The sequence below is a fragment of the Crassostrea angulata genome, chromosome 4, assembly GCF_025612915.1.
Source record: "Crassostrea angulata isolate pt1a10 chromosome 4, ASM2561291v2, whole genome shotgun sequence".
NCBI classification, from domain to species: domain Eukaryota; kingdom Metazoa; phylum Mollusca; class Bivalvia; order Ostreida; family Ostreidae; genus Magallana; species Magallana angulata.
In genome coordinates, this window is record NC_069114.1 from 30,350,511 (window position 1) to 30,369,927 (window position 19,417).

At 32.3% G+C, this 19,417-nt stretch overlaps 1 protein-coding gene across 3 annotated transcripts in view; it reads left to right on the plus strand.

The window, feature by feature from the left end:
- Window positions 1–16,360, plus strand: part of LOC128179733 (kinesin-1 heavy chain-like) — a 30,418-nt gene extending 14,058 nt beyond the window's left edge. For 2 of the 3 annotated variants that reach the window (XM_052847279.1, XM_052847280.1), the window contains exons 13-14: window positions 8,168–8,345; window positions 14,310–16,360. In XM_052847279.1, coding sequence (XP_052703239.1) covers window positions 8,168–8,345; window positions 14,310–14,596 — 465 coding nt within the window. In that variant the 3' untranslated portion in view covers window positions 14,597–16,360. Of the gene's footprint in view, window positions 1–8,167; window positions 8,346–11,594; window positions 12,285–14,309 lie in introns of those variants that run through there. The other variant, XM_052847281.1, reaches the window with a different exon arrangement.
- The last annotated feature ends 3,057 nt before the right edge of the window (window positions 16,361–19,417 follow it).

The window sequence follows — 19,417 nt, forward strand, 5'->3', positions numbered from 1 at the left end:
TCTCCTGAAATGAAAAGAGTTGTTTGCCATTGTTATACAAAGTTAAACCAGTTTTGTGACGCCATCTTTTGTAAAACCGAGTCCATTACATCTGTTAATGTCCTGAAACCCTCCAACAAGTTACATGTAGCTATCCAATAACTTTCTTCTTATCGGATTTAGGTGACACACTGGACTGCTTCAGATAGTTGAGGTGTACACAAACTTACACAAACACAATTAAATAAAAAAAAAAAACCTACTGGTTACTCCACTCTTATGGGGATATCAGCTTTCATGTGCAAACTGCACATAATATCCATGATTTCTTTATATCTAAAATTCTAAGATCAGTTCTGATATCAAATATTTGATAAAGAAAATGGTGAAGTATCTTCTCATAATAGATAAGTATTCCAATGAACATAAATTGCTAAATTACATTGTCCTGTTCGCTTGATAAAGTATTTTGTTGTTTTTTGTTGTTTTTTGGGGTTTTTTTTCATTTATTTGGAGATTTATTTTACAAAATTTGTTTACAAGTGTTCTTTATATATGTTGTCCTGGCCATATTTATTAAAAGCACTAACTGAAATACTGTATAAAGTGCATCTCATGTTGAATGCATCTACAGGTGGTTTACAGTCAATTTCAAACAGGACTAAAAATGTTGCATGACAGGGAACATTCCTTAAAATCAATTATAAGTTTATACCAGATAGATTTTACTATCTAAAATAATAAAAAAAAAATTCTGTATTATACATAACAAATCAATGTTTAATATCAGAAAATCATTTTCTGATATACAGTCCCTAACACGTTCTACTTTCCCGTTTTTCAATGCGTTCAATGTGCGCTCAGTTGCACTCTCCGACAAAACGTTCATATTGCACTCACTGTTCGCTCATTGTTCACGTATTGTTCAGTTAGATGATAATATATTTAGACTGATAACAATAAATACATGTAGTTTGTTATTTTTATGCCCTACCGTGAATCGTCTCAGTTCCACTCTCAAACGTTTGAAGTGATGCAAATATAAACCTGATATTTCAAATGTGGGTTATTTACAAGAGAATACAAATCAAGTTCGAATTTAGTTTCGGTCCAATGATTTTCGACAGAATTATGCCTTTTGAACTTAAGATAAATGGAAAGTTCTTAGTTACTGCTCTCTAACATTTAAAGTGATCCATATGTAAAGATGATATTTCATATAAGTTTAATTTATTAAAAAAAATACATATCAAGTTTAACTCATTTCAGTCCGATTATTTTTGACACTTGAACTTAAAGAGTAATTTTCAGGGATTTATAATTTATTATGCATTCAAACAATTGTTATACTAGATTTGGTATTTGAAATTTCGGATGCCTGTGGGGCATTCTTGGGGCTACGACACGTCTAGTTTCTTAATTACCGACGTAGCACAATGTAAGAAAAACTCCCAAATCACTTCAAATAAATCGTAGTGTTCATATATCGTTCACCTTGCATTCACCGTTCACTTTGCGCTCGCTTTTGCGTTTATAAGCGCTCACCAAATTCCGTTCAGCGTGCGCTCACTGTTCGCTTAGAGTGCACTGACCGTTTACTTACCGTTCAAGTAGGAAAGTAGAACGTTTCAGGGACTGTAAAGGATTTTTTATAGCAAAAATACTTTCTGATATCAAAATTTGATATTTTTTTCATATTAAGAATTCAACTCTAATTTTATAATAGTGTTGTGTTGTACATGTACTATGCCTTAATAGTAGTCAGGGTTTGAAGCATGGTGCACGAGCCGGAGGCAAAGTACATGCACAACACAACACTCTTGTTATTATTATGCCAAGTGTTGTATATACTGACGTACTTTGCTATAAGTAGCTGTGACGTTTGAGTGATGTCTTATCCCCAAAAATAATCACCGGAAAAGCTAGCGTTTGTTCTTTCTAATTAATCAATTGATTTGATTGAACTTTTAATCAACAAGTTGTTGTACAATTAAAAATCAACAAAGGTTTATCTTTTCATGAAACGAGTGACGTTTCACCTTACCGAGAAAACTTGAAATTTTAAGCTGGTGAAATCTCATTGAAATTTTTCTTCAACATTCTTTATCAAGCGTCATTTTAAAAAAGCGTTTTTGTGATTCTCACGTAGAATTCTTATAAAAAAGTTTAATCGATTTAATCGATTTGTTCAAAGGTTTATCAAAACTTTAACTTATAAAATGACCGTCAATAATGAGGTGTTTTTGGAAAAATTAATAATTTTAATTGCTTGATGTCAATCGTATGTTTCTTCGTTTTATGTATATAAATACCGTCAGATATATCAACGGCTTATGTAGCGTAACGGTAACGCGTTGGGCTTCAAGACGTAATGATTTTAGGGTCAAGAATTCAAGACCCGCTGTCGGCACTTGTAAAATTTTCGTTAAAAACATTTGCCGTGCTCTATTTCGGCATAGGATGCATAGGCTATATTAAATCTTTGAATAATATGCAAAATAGATGAGTATTGAATATATAGCGACAAACTGACAGGAGACATAATAATTCCTAATATCGAAAACATTTAATTTTTACATGACTTTTTGTTATCCAAAAATTATTGTACTGTATCAACTTTTTTCTAATACTGCAAAATTTAGTTATTTATATCAAGAAATCACTTTAAGCTCAATGAGACGAAGTTGTGTGAGTTTATGCTATACCCCCGGCGGCGGCGTCCGGACCTGGTTAAAGTTTTTGTTGCAGGTCCTGTATCTAAGTTATTACTTGTCTTATCTTCATTAAACTTGCATGGATGGTGCATCAGATCCTACTTATGGAATTGAAAGACTTAGATGCTGAATGTAGACCATGAATTTTAGATGTTTTAGGAAGTTAAGGTTTTTGGAGCAGGATAAAGGTTTTGGACCAGGTGCCTATTGATAGCCATTTCTAAGATACTAATGGTCTTAACTTCACCAAAATTACATGGATGTTGTGTCTTATGATACTGATGCACCCAAAAGTTTTGATGCTGAATCTTAGCCATATGTTTTGGATGCTGGAGGAGGTAAAGGTTTCTGGAGCTGGTTCAAGTTTTTGAAGCAGGTGTTCTCCGATGATTAAATCTTAGATATTACTGCTCTTATCTTTACCAATTTGGATGGTGCGTCTTAGGATATCTATGCACTTGACAGGCTTAAATGCGAACCTGACCCATAGATTTCAAATGCTAAATGAGGTTAAGGTCAAGATCTAGTAAATGATTCCAGGGTGTCTTTTTTTTATAATAGAACCATTATGACGTCAAAATTAATTGATTTGAATAATCGTTTTTCCGTACGTTACGGCTCTTAAGGAATTATGTAGAAAATTAAACATTTTCTTGACATTTTATGTTAAATCTTAGGAAAAATAATCCCGATACCTATACTCAATTTGACACCATTTTAAAGAGGACGTTAGGAGCTTGTTTCATTCCGTTTTTGGAGAGACTATAGGCATTCTCTATATATTTAATTAGGAAAAAATGGTCAAAACTCCGAAATTTGTTCCTTTTTCCTTCATATTTCATTAAAAATGTCAGTTTAAAACATAATTTTTCATTGTGTTTACCACAAATGTTAGTCCCAGTACACCCTATCAAACAAAGCTAGTGTTATGAAGCGTCAAAGAAATAATTTCATTTACTAGATCTTGACCTTAAGGTTTTTAGAGCTGGTTAAAGTTTTTAGAGCAGGTGCCCTCTGATGATTATATCAGAGTTACTGTTGGGCCAAACTTCGCAAAAGTCTTATGATACGTATGCACTTGACGGGCTTGAATTCTGAATCTAAGTCATAGGTTTTAGATGCTAGATGAGGTTAAGAATTTTGAGCTGGTTAAAGGTTTTAGAGCAGATGCCTTTTGATAAACAGATCTAAGATTTTATTGGTCTAATTTTTATCAAATTAGATGATATATCTTGTGATTCTAGATCTGATGTACTCCAAAGCATGGATGTTGAATCAGAGCCATAGGTGTAAGATTCTGGAGGAGGTTTAGTTTTTGGAACAGGCCACATGTTTAGTAGATGCTTTTTCAAACTTTCATAGTTGATTTAGCTATAATTTAAATGAAGCGCAGAGGTCTTTTCAGATAAAGAGCCTGATCTCAGACAATGATACTAAAAAGCTCTTACTTCTCTCAAACTTGCTTAATAGAATTGTTTGGTGTTAAATGATATAACATGATTCCGATGATTTAGTATTGTATGATATGATACACTACTGAATTATATAATACAATGTTATATCATATATTATACGGTAAAATTAGGATACACTATGATATTGTATTATTTTTTTTATATATCATGATATAATAATGTATCAAATGATATTGTTACATATAGTATTTTATATTATTATACAATATTGTAAAATATAATATTGTATTATATATAATTGTATCACATGATATTGCATTTATTTTATATTATTATACAATATTGTAAAATATAATATTGTATTATATATAATTGTATCACATGATATTGCATTATATAATATTGTTATATTTTAATATCATATCATATAATACAATATTGTACGGTTAAGAAATAAAGTACGAGTTTTTATGAATGTTGCAGAATAACCTCCTCGGTCTTGAAATGTTGTTTTGAAATATAAAAGCCGAGGCTTTTATACTTCAAACAACATTTCGAGACCGAGGAGGTTATCCTGCAACAGTTACGATAACAAGATTTTTTTTCTATTATACTAACAGGCCAGTATATCTACAGATTGTTTCTCCTATAGAGATACGATCTAGGTCATTTTGACGGCTGTTCCGTGTTACCCCAACGGTTTTTTAGTAATGTTTACTTGTGTACAAAGAATCACATGCAAACAACATTCTTAATACTCATCTCTCATTTATAAAATATCTTTGAATCATATTCCTAATATTTTAAGGGCTATTTGATACTATTATTACAACTACACGTTATATCTCTTATGTAAAAACACGCAGTTAAATTGTTCTAGGGATGTCCTAGGAACAGCCGCATTGATCTCTTAAAAATAAACATTTGAGGCAATATACATCGTTTTGTCTGGAATTAACACGTGAAATTGATATTGTTTTAAACTTGTTAGGGTTTGAATTTGTACTTTCATTATCAGTGCGAGACAAATAAGTATTTCTGATCTAATAATTTACTGTCAACGTTCGTGGTATAATGTCCACGGCATCTCTTTGATCTCAACAATAACTGTAGTAGAATATATGATATTGTATCATATAATACAATATGATATTATATGATATCGTTTATAGAATATATTATTAGGTCACATGAAATTGAATCATATGATGTTATAAAATATAATATTGTGTCTTGTGATGAAATATTATACAAATATTAACTGGGGTTAGGGGCAACATTGATTATATTAGACCCTGAGGGACGAAATATATTTCCAGATGCGAAGCGGAGAACAATTTAATTGTTTTATAAAGACACAAACCAACAAACAAGAATGGATTTGAAAAAAGATCGTCATAATTATTTCAGCTCAACATAGAATTCACGAATTTTATTTCTAAAATTTCTAAAATATCGTCGGCGTCAAATAGTCACTATTGATCTTCCGCCGTCGCTGAGAATAAAGCTACATATGTTCTTCCAAATTTTCTTTACAAAATTCCCAAATTCTTATATCCGTTATAATAGCAAACTGTACCATTGTGCGTCCGTTGTTCGCTCGCCTTGACTAATTGCCTATTATGACGTCACCTTGTGTTGCAGTCTCGAATATATATTAACGTCACCGTTTACAAATCAACAGATCAGAAGCGATTAATGGAAATAGAGGGAATATTCTCTGGATATTATTTAAAGCCGGTCAAAATTTTCAAAACTATTGACTGGTCAATTTTTGGATGAGCTTATAAGTATTTACTATCATTATGCCTCCTGTCAGTTTGTCGATAGATATTCAAAACTCATCTTTTTTCGCATCGTATGCAAAGGGTTATTATGTGTAAGTATAGTATGCCGAAATAGAGCACGGCAAATGTTTTTAACGAAAGTCTTCAAGAGCCGACAGCAGGTTTCAAGCTCTTGACCCTAAATTCATTGTGCCTTGAAGCCCAACGCGTTACCGTTACGCTACATTAGACGATGATGTATCTGACGGTATTCATAAATATATATATATATATATATATATATATATATATATATATATATATATATATATATATATATATATATATATATATATATATATATATAAAACGTAGAAACATACGATTGTCATCAAGCAATTTAAATTAATCTTTCTAGAAACACCTCATTATTGATGGTAAATTCATAAGTTAAAATTTTGATAAACCTTTAAGCAAATTGATTTAACATTTTTCAAAGAAATTCCACATGTGAATAACAAAAACGCCTTTATTAAATGACGCTTGAGAAAGAATGTACAAGAAAAAATTCAATGAGATTTCGTCTGCTTAACAATTCGAGTTTTCTCGGTAAGGTGAAACGTCTCTCATTTCTTGAGAAGAACATAAACCTTTGTAGATCTTTTATTGTACAACAAATGTTATTTGATACAATATCATATCTTGATACTATGTTTTTTCAAATGTTACAATATCATATTGTATTATTATATATGATGGTATTATATTGTATCAAATGATATATCATATGACACAATATTGTTTAGTATCATAAGATGCAATATCAAATATTATATTAGTGTATTGATAAACAATGAATATAACAATACCGTATGGAATGAACTTTGATTATCAAACAATTTTTTTAACATATGATATACGATATTTGTCAAAATAGTATCCATAGATATCTAAGATCATTAACTATAATTTTCATATTTGATAAAGGTGGTCTCATAAAGATTATGATACATAAAGTTGATCCGTAGCGATGAGCTATGTAATCTGTGATTACATGTACCTATGTTTAATTTAAGATGATATCTTTAAAATATTAAAACAGCTGGCACTTTTCACAAATATGTTTTAAAAAACAGAAATTAGATTTTTTATAACAATTTTTTTTAAATTTTGGATAACAAAACTTGATTTTGATGTCAGAAAGTTTATTTTTCAAATTTTTGAATTGATGTTCAGGTTTTGAAAAAATATCAGAATTTATTTTTGCATCAGAAAATAAGAATGGCCTACATACATGTAACTAAATTACAATCAACTTTATAAATGTTTCCTGTGATGCAACCTTTTTATCTTCCGACGTTTTTGTAACCTCAAGATGCATGTAGAAAATTATAAAGAATACTGTAGTAAATTTCCATTTCATTGTAAGAAGTTTGTTTATGTCTACAATGGTCAGCACTGATTAACTTGTTAATTGCTGGACGGATTGCATTTTTTTATTAATGTGATATCCAAAAATCAGTTTGAATTTCTGAAACTAAAAAATAAATTCAAATATGTTCAAAAACTCATTTTCTGGCATTACAATTAAAATACGTCAAAAGTATGAAATATAATGGCACCCCATACTTTTCTTCAAAATTAGAAGAAATTAATATACATCTTAATTGCTTACCGGTACACTAATAAAATCAATAAGAATTTTATTTAGTCATTAGTACATATACCATTAGTACATGCACATTGTTTATATTGTTATATTTGGTTATATGACGTTATAGCAGTACATTTACTGGATTATATACATAATTCATCATACATGTACATAGAGTGAATTTATAATAATAAGTAAAATGAATCTGCAAAAAGCCTGTTTACTTCCACGTGACTACAATATTTGATCATTTGGGTGTTTAATAAGTTCTCACTTATAGGAAATTCCATTAACTTTTTAATTTACTGCTAAAATAGAATTTCTATAAGAGATGTGAATTGTATTGTTATACTCAATGGGACTCAAAATCGGCTTTTTCTTTAATTCTGCTCTACCAAATTTAATTATAAAAGATGAATTTTTCAAAAATTTATTAGGAATTTGTGGGGGTCTCCTCAAAACCTTGTTATCAATGATTTCACTATTAAACAAAAGTTCAAACAAGTTTTACATTCCGTGATTTTTTTTCAAAAGGGTTCAAATACTAAGCCATATTTATGGGATTCTAAGCTTAAATTTGTACCTGTCCATTCAGTAGATAGCTTACCGGTAATTATAACTTTTGTTTAAATGACTTAGTTGGAGAGAATTCAGAACAAGATGTTGTACCAACAATATGTCGCCAAAAAGAAGTTGCTAGATTCTCAAAATCCTAAAGGAACAAAGAATGAAAGAAAACTCTGGCATGGAACTGCACCTGATGCTGTGAACAGTATTAACTCTCTTGGATTCAACAGGAGTCACTGTGGTAAAAATGGTAAGAATCCTACACAAAGTGACCAAATCATTGAATGTCATGAATATACTAGTATACCTATACTCAATGAACCTATACCATTGCATACAAAGTATGAAATTTAAGAACATGAAGAACAATTTTGACTTCATCTCTATATCCAAAGGGCCAAATTTAACCGAACTCTGTACGAAGCATCATTTATGTGTGGAAGGATATTCTAAATGTTTTAATAAAGGGCCGAACCCTTTTCAATTGGAAGGATCCCCCAACCACCACTACTCCACCCCTGGTAATCATTGATATCACAAGGACCCCCCTCCCCCCCCCCCCCCCACCCCCTATCTTTCTTGAAAAAGAAATTCTGGATCCGCGCACGAAAAACCTTTCCATAATTTAAGAGTACGTTTTTTCCAGGTTAAATATGTGTCCGTTTTCTCCGTGATGTGATTTCTGCTGGTACCTCTTTGCACGCCATCTAGGGTTTATGCAGTGCATCAAAGTTGTGGTCGTTTGTTAGGCATCAATGTCTGTTGATTTTGCGAAAAAAGCTTTTAAATTTGTTTTAAGCTGTTCTGTTTCGTATTTTAGCATGTTTTACAAATAAGTAGTACGTTTTGCATTAACGTCTTTTTTACCCTTTCAACCACCTATAGCCCACCCTAGGTATTATAAAGACCGATATAAATGTCAGACATCTTCAATTTTAAACTATATTTAGTTACAATATATCTAAATAAAAATGCAAAATGCACAAATATCTGTTTATAAAACTGTTACATATAATTACTGTAAAATAAATCAATGAAATATTTAGGTTTTTTCAGCTAGATACAGTGTATGAGAAAAGAGTAACTGGGCAAAAAAAGTTTGTTACAGATTTGACTATTTGAGTCACTTAAAACCAAAGACGCTCTAAAATAATTCAAGTACACGTTTATATTAAATATATTTCAGTTTAACGTGGACTTCATAATGATCAATCAAAAATTAAGTGAATATTTCATTTAGTATAGCATTTAGTATATTTCATATAGATATAAAGTATAGCAAGTACAGAAAGTTTATCTATGTGATATGGGTCTTTTTTTTTGGGGGGGGGGGGGGGGTTCTCTTGCACTACTCTGACGCATGCAAAATATACAGATATGTTCTAAAGCATTATACTCTGTTTACACTTAACCACAAGCAAGCAAGAATCAGAATTATCATTTAACTGTATACAAGGAGTTCTATATATTCATTTCTTGATGGAGGTTTATCTGAATTTATTACAAATCAGTGGTTACATACACCAATCAAAAATGATTACCAATCAAGTTTCAAAAACAGTATTGTATTACGACAGGCACCGGTATCTATTTTGCTATATCTTTTCGTCCGTCGTCGTGCATCGTCCGTCATGCGTTAACAATTTTACATTTTTAACTTTTTCTTAAAAATTACAAGCTAATTGTTACCATTTTTGGTGTGAGGCATCTCTATGGTAAGAGGAATCTTAATTGTGAGATTCATGGCTCTACAACCCCCGGGGTGCCACAGATGGGGCCTAATATGAAAAAAAGCCAAATTGTCAAAAATATTCCTCTCTACTCCCACACATGTGAGGAAAAAACTGGTTCCTTTGTTATGATGTCCATGAAGCGCTCTACCAAAATTGTGAAATTCATGACCCCTTCGTCAGGGGTACAGGCTCTAGGGCGGGACCAATATGGCCATATAGTTAAAATGTATTAAATCTTAGAAAATCTTCTTCTCTACTCCAACATATATTTGTAAAAAACTAAATGCATGATTATGATGTCCATGAAGCCCTCTACCAAAATTGTTAAATTCATAACCCATGTGTCAAGTGTTCAGGCTCTAGTTTGGGACCAATATGGCCATATAGTAAAAATGTATTAAATCTTTAAAAATGTTCTTCTTTATTCCCACACATGTGGGCAAAAAACTGAATACATGGTTATGATGTCCAGTAACACCTCAACCTAAATATTCAAATTCATGGCCCCTGGGTCAGGGGTTCAGGATATATAGGGGGTCAATATGGCAATATAGTGTTAATGCATATAATGTTTAAAAATCTTCTTCTCTATTCTCACATATCTGTATGAAAACTGATTTCATAATTATGTTTACAAGGAAGTCCTCTACTGAAATTTTAATTTCATGTCCCCTGGAGTATGGGTTTTGACTCTAGTGCAGAGCAAAAATGGATGTAATGCATATAATGTTTAAAAATTATCTTCTTTACTCCCACACACCTGAAAAGAAAACTGAATTCATGATTTTGTAGACCAGATCTTTATTTTTTGCCAAAATTTAAGGTTTCATAGTTCTTTTTGAAAGATTTCAGGCAGGGAGGTGGTCGTAATTACAAATTTATAATTTTTCTACTTGAAACCTAATAAAATGCATATATGAGACTCCTCGACAAGTTTGTGTATGCACTTGTTACTCCACGTTTGAAAAAGTCTGGACTTGATAGAAACACTTTAAGTAACTATAGAGCAGTATCAAACATCCCGTTTATTAGTAAGGTCATTGAGCTTGTTGTAGCACAGCAACTCAAGAATCATCTTACCAAGAATTGTCTGCATTATAACCTGCAGTCGGCATACAAGTCAGGTACCTGCACTGAGATAGCCATCTTGCGAATTAAAGCAGACATAGAAGAGGTTCTAGATGAAGGTGACGCCATACTCCTAGTCCTTCTCGATCTTAGGGTCGCATTCGACACCAAAGATCATTCTCTCTTGTTAGAGAGACTGCAAAGAGAGGCTGGACTGACAGAAACAGCACTTTCATGGATGCAGTCCTATCTCAATGGCCGAACTCAGGCAGTAAAAATCAATAACAGTGTATCCTCAGATGTGCCACTGTCTAAGGGAGTGCCCCCAAGGATCTGTTCTTAGCCCTCTTCTCTTCCTGGTGTACCTTTTACCACTTAGAAGAGTTATCAACATGTATGCCATTAACCGTCATGGATTTGCAGATGACACAACTTTATAGCCGATTGAGTGTAAAAGACACAGCCATGCGTAACATTTAAATCAACACCATTGAAAGAAGTGCATAGCAAGTGTTCGGTCTTGGATGACTGTGAACAAACTCAAACTAAACGACGCAAAAACGGAGGTAATGGTGTGGTTGCTAGTTCCCACAACAAGTGCCGTCTGATAGATCAGCATTAAGATTGGCGAGGCAACAGGAATACTTAAGCCTAATGTAAAAACATCAGTGTTGTCCTAGATGCTACCCTATCAATAGAGAAACAAGTAAGCTCCGTCGCCAGAAAGATGTACTTTAACATCCGGGAAATCTCAAGGGTGAAACACCATCTTACCGAAGAAGCTTGTGCAATTGCCATCAATACAACAGTCATATCCCATCTTGATTATCACCTTGCCCTCCTGCTTGGCGTAACCGATCGTCAAATGCACCAGTTACAAGTGACTCAAAACAGCACTGCACGTTGTCTAACAAAAACACACTACAGACAACACATTACGCCAGTACTTCAACAACTATACTGACTGCCTGTAAAACAACGTGTTATATTCAAAGTACTTACAACAATCCACAAATCACTACATCCCTGTACAGCACCATACTTGAGCAAACTCTGTTCTGTCCACCAACCACACATGACAATGAGATTATCAACTGACCAATGGAAACTGGTAGTGAAGAGGTCATCAAATGCATACGGCGCAAGAGCTATAAACATTCTAGGTGACCAATTGTGGAATGAACTACCTTTGGATCTTCGATTCGTAAGCTTGAAACACACGGAGCATTCCGCAAGACCCTCAAAACACTGTTGTTCAATCGTGAATTAAAACATAGACGAGTAGTATATAAAGACTACGTATGTTTATATCTGTTTATCCTTAAATCATGTTTTAGATAAGCTTCTATAGTTTTATCATCACTCTACTAATATTTTTAAAGTATCTCTAACATAGCATTTATCAGCACACCCCTTTTATTAACACAGTGTGCAGCGTATAGAAACTACATGTATATTTTGCGCTATATCAGTCAATATAATAATGATAATAATAACTAGACACGATCTCGTTGCGAGCAACGAGAAGGTCTTCCGTCCGATTTTTAGAAGAAAATATGACATCATCGACTTTGATTTTCGACAACAAAACATGATATGGAAAAAGGAGTGAAGTACTTATGCTTCATTGCATCGCTTTTTATAAGTTCTATTACACTGCTTTTTTAAATGCTTGCATTTCCTCCAATCAAGATTGAAAAGATAAATTCTGTTTACATCTGGTCCCTAAAACTCTAATTGGGTAACGCAAGAGAAAATCATTATATTGTTAGGATATAGAAACGTATTATACCTAATCAAGCATTAATAACCTTTCACAAAATGGCTCTCATTAAAGAGCTATAGATAAAAAAAATTAGAGGCTTTTGATCCCCTAATTTAAGGGGCCAGCCCCTTTTTCTTGGAATCAAATGAAAGAACATTTAATTCTGAAAACATTTTGTCAACAAGTGTTTAAAAATTCGTTACCGTTCTGGAGATATATGAGAAATAAGGTTTAAGAGGCCAATCCCTTATCTCCTTATAGGGGCCGTTTGGCGAAATTTTGAAGATTGCATATGGTTAAGAACATCTTTTGAACAACTTTTCTTCTGTATTGCATATCAAAATATTTTTCCTTTCTAAAATATGGGTGATCAAAATTTTGGACTTTTGGTCCCTAAAAACCTTTAATTACGTAATGCATGAAAAAATCATTACATTGCTTGGATACATAACTGTGCGATAAACATATTTGCTTCTATAACTTTTCACAAAATATCTTTCAGTAAAGGGCTACAGATTAAAGACTTTAGAGCCCTTTGGTCCCCTTATTTGAGGGGCCAGTCCCTTTTTCTTGATATAAAATGAAAGGTCATTTAATTCTAAACAAATTTTATTCAACAAGTGTTTAGAAAGTTGTTACCATTCTGGAGATATATGAGAAAGAAGGTTTTAGGGGCCGATCCCTTATCTCCTTATAGGGGCCGTTTAACAAAATTTTGAAGGTTGCATATTGGTAAGAACATTAATTAGAACAACTTTTCTTCTGTGTTGCATTACAAAATATTTTTCCTTTCTGAGATATGAGTGATCGAAATTTTGGACTTTTGGCCCCTAAAAACCCTTGATTACGTAATACACGACAAAATCGTTACATTGCTTGGATACATAACTGTGAGATAAACATATTTGCTTCTATAACATTTCACAAAATATCTCTCAGCAAGGGGCTACAGATTAAAGACTTTAGAGCCCTTTGGTTCTCTAATTTTAGGGGCCAGCCCCTTTTTCTTGATATCAAATGAAAGGTCTTGTAAATATAAACCTTTTTTGCGTTACATGTGTTAACAAAATATTTTTCAGAAAACTAAGAAAACCATTAAAAATTACGACGTTTTTTCAGTCTCAATTTTCGGGACCGGGCGAGCTTTAACGCCTTTTGAGCATAACAAATATGAATGCCAAATTGCACATCTACAATCTCTTGTCTACAATCCCTGAAAGTTTGAACTCAATATCTTTTACCGTTTAGGAGGAGATCCCTGGACAAGCCGACCCTCTGAAAATCGTTAACACTTCATTTTCTCAAGAACGGAAATGACGTCATCAAAGTAAAACAATGTATTTTAAGTTCGGATTAATATCTATTAGATCTGAAAGTTTCACGAAAATCGGTTCAGCCATTTCCGAGAAATCGCCTGCACAAATTTTGTAAGAAAAAAAAATAATAATAGGGAAAAAGAAACCGAACGAAAACAATAAGGTCTTCCGTTGGAAAACGGAAGACCTTAATGATATGGGTTATATGCTACTCAGATGACCGTTAAGGCCAATTGGTATCATTTTAGAATAAACTAAATTAAAATACTAATGGGAAAGAGTGCTTTACCTCCAGATGATGATTATAACTATATTATTTTCTATATTTGCAGCTACAAAATATGGAGAAGGGGTGTATTTTGCTGTGAGTGCCAACTACTCTGTATTAGACACTTATTCCCATCCCGATAGCAAAGGACACAAAAGAATATACCTATGTAAAGTCCTTACCGGGGATTATACGGTTGGACAAAAGGGAATGAGGGTGCCACCTGCAAAAAAGGGACAGCAGTCTCACATTTTGTATGATTCTGTTGTCAATAACGTTAGTAAGCCAGAAATGTTCATCATCTTTAATGACACGCAAGGCTACCCAGACTACCTTATTACATTCAAATAGAATTATCATGAACATCCACAGCAAACCAACGAGATATACCATTGATCACCGGTATACCAGCATGTATTTAGTGGGTTTTTAAAAATGTCTTTTGATGTTTGTTTTGACTTTGCAATCATTATTATTATAAGTTTTTCATTCCTTTCAAAATAACATCTTATAATTTTTATCGAATTTTAGCTAGCCTTTTGTAAAAAGCTGCTTGTTTTATATGGTTAAGACTTTGTACGCTGATAGAACTGGTGTCTGAATCTTTTGTAAATTTCATATTTATATATATATATTGTATTCTATATAACAGTAGAATATAGTTTGTTCAAATCAGTTTGACTTGTAATGGGGTGCAAGTAGAACTCTGTCAAGAACTTAAAATTTATATTTAACGTAGATGATTTTTAATTTGTAGGTCACCCAAGTTACTCAAGTGACCTATCTATTGCAATTGGTATCCGTCAGTCGGCATGTGTTAAGAATTGATTATTTTTAACTTCCCGGCCAATTCTTTTCAAATGTAATATGTTGCATCTTCAGGGTAAGAGGAACATAAATTGTAAATTACATGACTTTTGCTCCATAGGGGCCCTTTTGACATTTTTCAAAAATCTTCAAAGATCTCTACTTCTGCACATCTGACCGAAAAACTGAATGATGTTGACCAGAAAGCCCTCTACCAAACTGTAAATTTCATGTCCCCTTGGAATGGGTCTTTGACTTCAGAGCGGGGCCATATACATGTAAATGGTCTACATAATTACGTAATAAAATGTTTTAAAAATCTTCTTTTAGAAACTGATTGCACATTTTGAAAGTACATAAACCCCTCTACCAAAATTGTAAATCTTATGTCCCTCTAGATAGAGTTTTGGCACCAGGATGGGGACAAAATGGCGTATTAGAGTTACTGTACATAATGATTTTAAAAAATTCTTTACTTCTACTTAATTAATATACTGATTTTAAAGTGACTGTATTTTAGTTAAGAAATACCATAAAGCTGTCTATTAAAACTGTAAGTTTCATGACACCCTTGCAAGGGCTCTAGTTATGGTGGTGGATTGCATGGTCTGATAGAGTATACCAATATAATGTTTAAAAACCTTATTCTTTTGTTCTGCTGTTCAATTTGAATGAAAGATGACTGCACATTTAAAGGAGAGATTTAAGAAACCAAGATACCTTTTGGAGCAAGAGTTAAGTTTGGAAGGCGAGCTTAAAAATTGTAATACTTAAGAAAATCCAAATAGAGAAACTGTTCCCTTTTATTTTTTACATTCCTCTTTGCAAATTCGACCAACGGCTATTGGAAAACTGATCATTCCAAACCTAATGCTGATGCTAAGCACTATGAATTTATAATTACTGTGATGTGCTTTCAATATTTTTATAAATCGAAATGTGCTCCTTTTTGAAATATTAAACATAAATAGTGTTTATTTTCATTATCTTTTATTATGTGCAGGTACATGTGTGGTAGCCTTGTCATCTTGTCTTTTCGGTGGCAACCACCAGTACTCTCTCAATAGATTTGGCAGACCATACAATAAATAAAATTTCCTAAGTAAATGTTATAACCACATAGGTTATAAATTACTGTAATATGAAATTTCAAAATTACCAACAGTTTGACAAAAAGAACCATAAATATATCTTATACAGATCTTAGTTTTTAAAGAACTGATTTCATACTCCATAGTGCTGCCTTTTTAAAATTGCCTAACATACATTGTGTGACATAATTTAACCAATAAAAATTTACCTAAAATTTTTGAGATTTTGGTGTGGTCGTTTTTAGACGGAGAAAGGGGTATATCTAAGTCTACTACGAGAACAAGAACAGCAAAGCCTTTGCTGCTTTGCAGAAGAGGTCAGGGCAATAAACTTTGAAGCCGTCTTCAATAATTATGAAGTGTAAATGACACTAAACGAATAAGTTTTGACTTTTTCAAATGATCCATCCATTCAATGTACACGATTTGAAACATCAGTTGCCAAGGGAAAGAATTCACTTCTTCAAGGAGAAGAAGAGCATTAACCCTTGTCTGTCTAGAGTAGATGGATTAGATTGTGTAACAGAAGTTGTCCATAAGAAACATTGCTAATTGGTACAAAACGCACCCTTCAACAACGTACTGCGAAAACGTTTTATTGAAAAAATCCAGTGGAAGATCCTTATGACAGTTGTATTTACAATGTACCATGAAATCTCGTACAAAGCAAGCCAGAATGCTGATGCTAGACAACTAAACACAGTTGTGTGTGTGCATATATATATATATATATATATATATATATATATATATATATATATATATATATATATATATATATGATTCATTTTGAAAAGTAATTGATGCATGTTCTTCCTTTGTTTTAATGCTTTTTTCTCTGTTTTCTCTGTGTAAATTGTTTCTAAGAAGATGGGGGAACAAGATACCGCAAATGCCCATTTGGTTTTGTCGTAAAAAACAATTTCCTATTAATTTTTTCTAACCAAATATACTTGATGATCTTTTATTACAAGTTTAAAAAAGCACGTTTTCTAACTATATTCAGTTTTGAATATTTTAACAAAAGGTAAGAAAAAAATAATTCTAAAGTGTTGGTGGTATCGAACCCACAACCAAAAACCCTAGCTCTATATTGTTACCTCATGTCTGGTGCTCTAACCACTGAGCCATTTCAGTCACAACAAACATCATTGTTAAATGCTAAATGCAACTTCAACCATGAATTGAGGGACTTGTAGTACTTCTCTAAAACGTTCAATTGTTGGGATACAAAATGACATTTTTAAAGTATAGTGGGTCATCTCTCCACGTTTTTGATGATTGAAATCGGTTTGATTTCCTTTAAACCTCATAAAGACAATGACAAAAATATGGAGCCCAGACCCACTCTATAAAAGAAAAGGCATTTAAGTTCTAAAAATGACACTATTTGGAGGTTTTTACACGCATACGCCAGTTTAAATCAACCTATTCTAAATATTTAACATATTCAAAGGTTATAAATCGATGTTATGGTAAATATACATTGTTTTCAATAATTGAGAATGAAATTATGAGATTTGTTCATTTTTTAATTTTATAGTATCTTATATATCCTAATATGGTCAGTTTACACGCCTTATTCACCCATCTTCTTTTTTTTCTAACATTTTTCTATTTACTAACCATATTTGAGTGTCAAGCTGAGTTATTAGCAATATATAGAGCTTTGCTCACAATTCTATGCATGTACACAGAGTGGGCCATGCTTTTGTTCGTTTACATTTTAAATCCTGAATAGCAAGTGTCAAGTTTATAAATCTTAAGTCAAATCTAATAAACTCGTGTAAACAAAAACAAGACTCAAACCTAGCAGAATTGTGAGCTATGTGTCTTGCTTGTAATTCTACGACTGAAGCTGGCTTTTTGATTGATTATTCGAAATACATAAAATATTTGTACAGAGAAAGTAAAAGGATGACGTGCTATAACTACAGTCTGGGCCCCTTCGTATACGATGAATTTTATGAAATCTACAACAATTTTGATAGTTTTCAAATGAGTAAAACTACGTCTTATAAACTGTTTCCATAGTTCTGACACATTATATTTATGAGGATATTTGCATTACTTATCATGCAACGGGAAATCATCTTGGTTTGTAGACAATTGGTTTTTATGGCGTCGAGCGAAGCTCGAAAGCCATCTAGGGATCGTACGTCCGGAAGTTTGCAAATTTTTTAAGGAGCCAAACAACTCAAATGAGTGCAAAGTTTTCTTATGTGTTTGAAGAAAAATAGATGACATACTTCAACTTCGAGCAGAGCTGTACGTCAACAAAACTAGTTGGCAGATACGAAATGGTTGATGTCTTTGAAAATGTTCATATTTTATTGTAAACAATATGTCTGGGTTTCAGCGGACGAATACACTTGCACGGAGACACATGCGATAGTTGGCCTACATACTCAATTTGGTTATGAAATATACCAGCCTGCAAAACAGATTATTTTGTATCCATATCGAATATTGACAATGCACAAAAGTTTGATCTTTTAGAAACAAAACTTCCTACATGGAGCGATAAGTATATCTATAACCAAAAGATATTTTTAACCAACTAGTGAAGTACTTTCACTTTGTAAACAACGTGAATGGGTGTCTTTCTTTTATCTACCCCTGATCTTTTCGGCCCGTGTCATTTGGACCCATGTGAATTTTAAATCAAATTGATAGTAAGAGAAAGTGTGTTTATCAGCAGTATACAAATTACAATATATAGAATGAAACACAATCATAATTTAAATAATTTATTTAATTCTATATGAATAAAGAGAAAAAAATCTATAAAAAAGATTTAACTCCTAAGATATTTCTAAACTTAGTTTTTTAATTAACATTCAATTTTTTTTTAAGAATTAGGTGAGTCAATTTGTAATGAATTGTAATTTAATTAGTTATGTGATAAAAAACATAATTTTTTAAAATTATTTTTGAAAGTTGACTAATGTATTTGTCTTTATATTTGTTTTTAAAAAGTAAGTATAATTGATACCAATTTCTAAAGGAATGGTCAATAACCAAATCAGAATGATTTTTGAAAATATTTAAAAAAATCACACTTAATTTTAATATTTCTATTATTTTAGTTGACTGCGTAAAATCTATATTAAATTTCATTTTTGTTAAATTGACCGCCCAACTCAATTTTTATAAAAATAATCTCCAGCAAACAACAAGAAAAGTTGGTCTCATTATAAGTACACACATTACTAAGAGTTACAAAATCATACTTTGTTTTCAGGATTTTTTTTAAATCTACAGTACCTAAGTG